At 41.5% G+C, this 8,333-nt stretch overlaps 1 protein-coding gene across 3 annotated transcripts in view; it reads left to right on the forward strand.

The window, feature by feature from the left end:
* Positions 1-65: 65 nt before the first annotated feature.
* LOC118422832 (protein dopey-1-like) overlaps positions 66-8,333 on the forward strand; it is a 24,644-nt gene continuing 16,376 nt past the window's right edge. For 2 of the 3 annotated variants that reach the window (XM_035830611.1, XM_035830613.1), the window contains exons 1-13: positions 66-283; positions 788-799; positions 1,163-1,310; positions 1,729-1,915; positions 2,329-2,494; positions 3,107-3,296; positions 4,342-4,540; positions 4,829-4,967; positions 5,299-5,448; positions 5,699-5,960; positions 6,360-6,557; positions 7,088-7,763; positions 8,154-8,309. In XM_035830611.1, the coding sequence (XP_035686504.1) occupies positions 792-799; positions 1,163-1,310; positions 1,729-1,915; positions 2,329-2,494; positions 3,107-3,296; positions 4,342-4,540; positions 4,829-4,967; positions 5,299-5,448; positions 5,699-5,960; positions 6,360-6,557; positions 7,088-7,763; positions 8,154-8,309 (2,479 nt within the window). In that variant the 5' untranslated portion in view covers positions 66-283; positions 788-791. The remainder of the gene's footprint in view (positions 284-787; positions 800-1,162; positions 1,311-1,728; positions 1,916-2,328; positions 2,495-3,106; positions 3,297-4,341; positions 4,541-4,828; positions 4,968-5,298; positions 5,449-5,698; positions 5,961-6,359; positions 6,558-7,087; positions 7,764-8,153; positions 8,310-8,333) is intronic. The other variant, XM_035830612.1, reaches the window with a different exon arrangement.

The raw sequence follows: 8,333 nt of genomic DNA on the forward strand, positions 1-8,333 counted from the left end.
ACGTTTGTGTACGTATCCATAGCCGGTTATTCGCAGACGGAAGTGGACGGAATCTCCGGATATAGTAACGTGTTCAAGATGGCGATTCTCACCTGAAAATGAGTCATATAAAGTTTATTTAGGACGGTTCTAAAAAGACTGTGAGACTTTATAAAGCATGGGACAGCAAGATGAGAATATAGGGTCTTTGGAGACAGTAGTTTTCAATGCTGGTCAACTGACATTGTTCGAAACTTGGTCTTGAAGTTTTGTTGTTTTGGACGTGAGAACCCGGAACTGACAGGTGATTGTTATTTACTGCTAGGTACGCAAATGGTGTTGTTTGTTGCACTTCGTAAAGCCGACAATGTAACCAGGGAAATCTTTCTTTCCTTTTATGTTCTTGCTATTGGAGATCTCTCAACACGAATTTTATACATTGTATTCTGCTCTTGTGATTGACGACTAATATAATTGATCATCCATATTTTGATTAACGTTACCAACGTTAATTATGTTAGGGTTATCCTCTGAAAATGTAGGGAATGGAAAGTACCGTACTTCCAGCTGGCATGGTACACATGATACTATTTAAGCCAGTAAAGCCCTCTAGGCCAGGCAGCTGGCACACAGCCTATAATGCATGCCAGTGAAACACATAACTTAGTACTGTGTGAGGATCATTTGATCCCTTCCAGTACATATATATCTGTAGTCTTTACTCAGCCTCATGATATGAACTATTTTACTCTAAATTATTCCTCTAATGTCTGCCATTCATTGCCACGGACGTGTGTGTCCCCTGCAGCAGAATGTTGAGGTATGCGATACAATTGATGAGAATTGACCTTAATTTTAATGAACCTGTTTTGATACACATGTGACCCTAGTGAGAATACCAGTAACGTAACATTACAGTCACAATTATACAGTTGTGTGCCATCCATCCACTCTAAGTAATTTAGTCAATACAGATGTTGAATGACACTGTTATATGAATTTGTTTATGTCAATCCTGCCCACGGTCGGGCTGGTACCTCAGCACCGTGATACAGAATACACCATTTTGTATTCTATATTTATTGCGACTGTGACACTGTCAGACAGCTAATGGCGGTCTATTGTGAATACTGTGATCACAATTATTATTTTACGCTAGTTAACTTTTAGTTCCTTTTGTCAGAATGAGCATGTTCAGCACAGAGGAGATGGAGCTGCTGGCTGACTCCAAGTACCGAGCGTACGTCGCTGCGGTCGAGAAGGCTCTTAAGAGCTTTGAGGTGTCAACAGAGTGGGCGGATCTCATCTCAGCACTGGGGAAACTCAACAAGGTCAAGGACGTATACGATTTATCATTATCAAGAAAATGATGTTAAGTTGATGAAGGTCAGATACTAACTTATACACAATCATGATACAAAAGTTACTCATAGACAATATTTTTGTAAATATCCAGACTTTTCAGATAGTATTCTTTATTACCTACCATTACCTGAAGCTACAACAGACAACCTTTTGTACCAGCACTACTGATAAGTGTTGCAGAAACATCAGCGAGATAATGGTGGCCACCAAAACTCAAAGAAGAAGAATGTCTTTCATTAGTGGCTGACTGTTAAGTTGATCATAAATTGGGCTCAATATGTAGCAGAACATGAGTAATGATATAGCCTTACTTGATAGTTTGCAGCCACCCATATAAAAAATTGTTATGATATCATCCTTTATACATCTGCTGTTTTTTTCCAGGTGCTGCAAGCAAATAACAAATACCACGTGGTCCCCAAACGATTGATGATTGCCAAGCGTCTGTCCCAGTGTATGCACCCAGCCCTGCCCAGTGGAGTCCACCTCAAGGCGCTGGAGACATATGACATCATCTTCACTATCAGTGGCCACCAGAGGCTGAAACAGGACCTCTTCATTTACAGTGCAGGTAACATCCAATCAGTGCACATGTTGTTCACTGGAAGGGTAAATCTTTAAGTAAATGTCATTTTTTGATTATGATACTGTAGAAATATTTAAAAGTCTAGGTTTGTAATGTCAAATTGATAGAAGCTCCAGAATGTTGTATCGATTACTGGATAACTCTCTCTCTGCTTTGCTGGATTAAAGTATTGATTACAGAATAGTTTTATATTGAATGATTAAGGAGAGACACTCCTCAAGCATGTTAAAGAACGCACACTTAACAAAAAGAGTAAAGGGTCCTTCCCGATGCAAGCGGATCATTCTTGCATCTGGGCTACCTTGTGTACCTGCCATAATGATCATTGTCATGGTTGTGGGCACTATATACCTAAGTACTATATACCTTTTGCTCTAAATGTAATCCCTCTTTTCCAGGTTTGTTTCCTCTCCTGGCAAATGCCGCCATGTCAGTGCGACCAGCGCTGCTCAACATCTACGAGCAGCACTACCTCCCCCTGGGCACCGCACTGTGGCCCGGCCTGGTGGGCCTGCTGCAGGGCCTGCTTCCCGGGCTAGAGGAGGGCTCAGAGCACTACGATAGGTAGGGGTGTTTTTCTCATTGGACCAGTCCAGAAAAACTGGACCTGAAAAAAATCGGTGGACCGGATGTTGGACCAATTGGAAAATGAACAGATTATATGATCAGGCATTTGCACGTTTCCGGGGCTTACTGGTTGAGGTAAACAAAAAGAGCAAAGTAGAGTAGAGTCTATAGTCAAATGTACCAACTTTTACAGTCAATCGTACAGAGGCAGTTAGCCTTAGGCCTTGTAGGATTTTAAAAAGCCAATGGGAGTCGAATCTTACACAAAACAGATTTCTTTGTAGCAAAATGAACCATTGTTTTGAGTATCGTCCATTCACATTTTTGTTTTCCCATAATGAATCAGGTCCAGATTCAGGTCCGGACCTGGACCTGAACCTGGACCTGATCCTCTGAACCTGAACCGGACCTGGACCTGAATTTTCTAGGTCTTTTGCTGGCCTTCTGGTTGTCTTTTTTTAGTCGCCCTTCGTTTGCAATATAACCTGCATTTGTATATTCATTTGTTTTTTGATGCCAAATGTAACAAATCTCAGTCAATTCAGGAAGGCTGCAGCTTCCAGTTTGCTTATGTGAAATAAAACAATGTATACCCACCCCTTACGACAGGACCAACCACCTGCTGGAGCAGTTCAGCCTGGCTGTGGGGAAGACTGTGTTCCATGAGGGGCTGTGGGAGTGTGTGCTGACCAGCAGCAGTGTCAGGCTGCCTGCCATCACCTTTCTCCTGTCCCATGTCAACAGGACACAGTCTATAGAGGACCAGCTCTATGTACTCGGCTCTGACATTAATTTACTGGTATGTGTTGTCTGCCTATTGGGGTAGTGAACTTTTTTCTTATAAACAAATGCCACTGATTTCAAGTCTTTTACCAATTGACGTACTCACTGGTAGTATTTTATCAATTCAATGTTCACAATATGCAACAGATTTTCATTTGTAAACAGAATGAAAGGCAAAATGAAAAATGTGCATGTCGAGCTACATATTTAGTTTTATAAATGTATGTGTATTTGTAGCTATCACTGCTAGGACTACTGACTGAGGTGTTAATACTGATATAGCAGTGATGACAGTTTGAAACTGTCTCCCTATGATGTAGTGGTTATTTCCCATGTTCCAGGTGCAGTCCTTATGCGCAGCTGTCCAGGACTACAGTGTGCTGGTACAGAGATGTATGTATTTTGATGTAGCACTTATTTCCCATGTTCCAGGTGCAGTCCTTATGTGCAGCTGTCCTGGACTACAGTGTGCTGGTACAGAGATGTATGTATTTTGATGTAGCACTTATTTCCCATGTTCCAGGTGCAGTCCTTATGTGCAGCTGTCCTGGACTACAGTGTGCTGGTACAGAGATGTATGTATTTTGATGTAGCACTTATTTCCCATGTTCCAGGTGCAGTCCTTATGTGCAGCTGTCCAGGACTACAGTATGCTGGTACAGAGATGTATGTAATAATACCATGGTTATGTGACATGTTCCAGGTGCAGTCCTTATGTGCAGCTGTCCAGGACTACAGTGTGCTGGTACAGAGGTGTTTGTAGTAATATCATGGTTATTTCCCATGTCCCAGGTGCATTCCTTATGCGCAGCTGTCCAGGACTACAGTGTGCTGGTACAGAGGTGTTTGTAATAATACCATGGTTATGTGACATGTTCCAGGTGCAGTCCTTATGCGCAGCTGTCCAGGACTACAGTGTGCTGGTACAGAGGTGTTTGTAATAATACCATGGTTATGTGACATGTTCCAGGTGCAGTCCTTATGCGCAGCTGTCCAGGACTACAGTGTGCCGGTACAAAAGTGTTTGCATTGTGATGTAGCACTTATTTCCCATGTTCCAGGTGCAGTCCTTATGCGCAGCTGTCCAGGACTACAGTGTGCTGGTACAGAGGTGCTTGTTAGACCTGCTGCTGCTGTGTTTCCCCTTCCACAACTCTCCCATCACCAGACAGGACATGGTGACGGTGCTGGCCCAGGCCCTCGGAGTCATGCTCAGGAGAGACATGTCACTCAACAGGAGGCTATACTCGTGGCTTCTGGGTAATATGTTTTGCCTTTCACAGCTTAAACTTTTGCAACATGTGATGTGAAATATGTTCAAATTCTTGCAAAAGTAAAAATTCTAATGACTTGTATATTTTGTTCATTGTAAATTTCTGTCTTGAAGTTCTTATATTCTCTTTATCAGTATATTCTTTTCAAGGACCAATCTTATATTGAATTATACACTAGCTCTTGTATTGAAAAACACCTAGGCTATCAGTCCTGATATTTTTGACATATAACCATTTCATATGTCATTGAGTTGTTTTTTTCCCTTTCTTGTAGGTACAGACAATTCTATACACATGGGAAGCAGGACACTCAAGTGTGAGAACCCGAGTCAGTACTTCCTTACCTACTCTAAAGAGCCCTTAGTGGAAAGTGTCAAGACAGTGTTGCAGAAGCAGTACACTTCAACATCAAGGTCTGTATTCTATAGGATTTTGACACTATCACATATCTGTAGGTTATGGCAAGCTTACTATCATATAGCTTTAGGTCAAAAACTTGCATGATAGGTGCTCAAAATAAGTGTGATGTATACAATTTCTTTGTATGAACAATAACAAGTATTTAAAAAAAAAGACAACAATCTTGAGACCAATGTCTGCTTTTCATCAGCTTCCTACATTTTTTTAGATATTACAATGTAGATATTTTGCATTGCAAAGACTGCAGTGCTACCAACTGCTGCGTCAAAGTCAAGAGATGAATATTAAAAAAAAAAGATGTCTGACTCATTTTCCCTCCTGCAGCAAAGGGGAGGAGAGATCTGACATGTTGCGCCCCCTGAGGATCCTCATCAGCCTGATGGACAAGCCTGAGATCGGCCCTCAGATCGTGACGGACGTCCTCATGGATGTGTTTGAGGGGATCGTTGAGAGATACGAGGAAACAGTGCCAAGGTATCAGCAAAACTAGTACAGTACTATTATTCCCAAAATGTTTATGGGAAATATTTACTTGTCTTTAGTTTCGAAAAAAAATTCTTTCAAGGTAATGTTTTCTCACACTTTGAAATATACTGTTCAATAGTCTTAGTGATGAGATTCTATCCTACTGAAACATTCCTTAAGTTGAATTTTAATTTTTAAGTATTTTCTATGAATCCTTAATTCTATTTTTGAAACACTGTTACCATTTTTTGTGACGCAGCCAAGATACCAATGATGACAGCAATAGCAAGAAAACACCTTCAACTTCTACCAAACTAGCCAAGAACACCAAGGCCAACATCGAGCTGATCAAGACGGCCAACCTGCTGTTCAGTGCGTTTGAGCCTGCATACCTGTGGGGCTACATCGGGCACCTGTTTGGGGAGTGCTGTGTGAAGACTGCTGAGGGGAGGGTGGAGGGGGGGAGGACATGCTCCTGGCTGGCCAGGCTGTTGGAGGTCCTTCTGGATATCCTGTCACTGGTACATGAAACATGTTTTCTTTATGTTCATTTATGTGGGTCGTTTGATTCAATTATAAAGTATGCTAGAGAAGAAAATTAATTCAGATTACAATTGAAAAAGATGCGTCAAACAAAAATGATTGATATATGATATATATGTGAATATTGGAGTGCTTGATTGATTGAGTGAATAGATGAGTAGACATGTGTGTGTGTGTGTGTTTAAGAGAGAAAAACAATTTCTAAAATCTTGTCAGCACTTACACAAGTGGTTATGGCAATAAAATGATGCAAATTTATGTTATTATTATTATATCTGTAGTGATGATATTTGCTCTACTCTGCAAGGAGTATAGTCGTTGTCTGTTGGAAACTAAAGAACTAAGTTAACATAAACTATGTTTTTTCTTTTTTTCAGGAAACGTACCTGGAAATCCAGACGGTGCACCTGCCAGCCTTACTTGATGACATCATCACGGCCCTGACCCAGCAGGCTGACAGGTTGGCCCTGTCGGAGCTGTCTGCCTCCCTCCATCTCTGCTCCAAACTGCTCAGCAAAGTCCTGCCCTCCCTGGGGTCCGAGTCACCAACCTCCAGTACACTGCCGTCCCCTAAGGTGGGTCAACCATTAGTTGTACAGGTGCAAAACTGGTCTTACTTCTTGGACTGAAAAAAATTAGTGGACTGGATTTTGGACCGAGTAAATACTGACCAGATGATATTGGTATGTTGAGTACAGTAAATGAGTACAGTAGAGTCTATAGTCATTTCTACCAAGTTTCTACAGTCAAACAGTTCTTCAGCCAGTGGGCAAGCACTGCTAACGGATTTGGAATAGACAGCCACAGTGATTATGTGCCAACAGCACGTAAGATTTCTAGACAAGTAGACATTTTAGATTGTTGAGTGATATTTCGTGCGACAACCTTTCTGTCAACATCAAAGACTGACCTAGCTTGCATATTTGTAACATACACTGGTTCTGAAATCATGATTGTAGATAAGATTTGATGCCTATTGTAATATGAGTCATCTGTTATATGTTTTCATTTACCAAATATGGTGTCTACTTCAAGGTGTATACAAAGGTTGGGAGCTGTATACTTTTAAGTCTGACCACTTTATTTTTTTACCTTGACACTACAGAAGGATCCAAGTAGCGACTCTCTCTCAGGCTCAGCTGCAGACACTCGGACAATGTCAGGATCTGCTGACCACAGTAAGGCAACCACACCAAGTATGGAGGACGCCACAATGAGCCCAGACTCTGAATGTACAACTGACGAATACGATGATGCTTTTACTGACTTCGTGCAATACAATGGGAACAATGGGAAACAAGGGGAAGGAGAGGAAGATAAAAACTTCAATGAAGGGGATGGTTTTCAAGAAGACAATTTGAGGGATGCAGAAACTGAAGAAGACCAAGAGGAGCTGTCACCAGTCAAGATGTGTCTTCTCAACTTCTTGAAACTGTTCTCAGAGTTCCTGTCAAGTAGAGTTATCAAGAGTAAAGACATCATTGAGAAGAACATGGAACAACTGTCTTGGGAAACACATGTGAAGAGAACTAACATGTCTTCAAATGGGAAGATGCTGCTTACAGATACAGAAATCCCAGAGGCACTTGGTCATGGGAACCCCTGTGGACGTTGTTATGTACCTGAACCTGTGCACCTGGTGGAAAAGAAGTATGATGCAGAGGAACAGAAGGCCTTCTCTGCCTGCTGTTGTCTCCTACTAGAGTTCTCTTCTTTCCCTACATACTGTTCAAGTGAGGAAACAGATTTTACACTACCCCAACTGTCATCCACAAAAGGAGGTGAGTTACCTTTTACTGGTTCAAAGATGGAGCTGATAAGATAAACAGTTTTCATTAATAACATATCATGATCATACAGTTGCTTGGACTACTTCCTTCACATGCTACCAGTGCTGTCTCCGTCTTTAAATGTTTTCCATCCCACTCATTGTTTCATAGCCCTTGTTGCTGATTTTCCTTGATTAATCTGTCATATTAATCTCATACACATTTACCACAGTTGCATATGATGGATTTCAGATTTTTGCAAGGAATGGGGTAAACATAATTTTCTGTCCCAACAAGCAAATTTCTGGCCAGGGACAGAGGGACAGGTCCTGGCGACAGCTCTGCTTACTACTATTAGTCACACTAGTCCTTGATAAAACATTTCTTTGTTCTCTTGGATAGCTCCTACCCTGGACAGACTACCCAGCTGGCTACAGGGACTACTGGCTTGTTGTTGCTGTGTGAAGGACTTTGGTGTCCAGACTGTTGCCATCTCCACTTGTCTGGAACTTATTAGTCTGTGCAAGTCCACTATGTCTACTGACAAAAACATTGCAGGTGATCACACAAAAACTTTTCAGG

The sequence above is a fragment of the Branchiostoma floridae genome, chromosome 9, assembly GCF_000003815.2.
Source record: "Branchiostoma floridae strain S238N-H82 chromosome 9, Bfl_VNyyK, whole genome shotgun sequence".
Lineage (NCBI taxonomy): Eukaryota > Metazoa > Chordata > Leptocardii > Amphioxiformes > Branchiostomatidae > Branchiostoma > Branchiostoma floridae.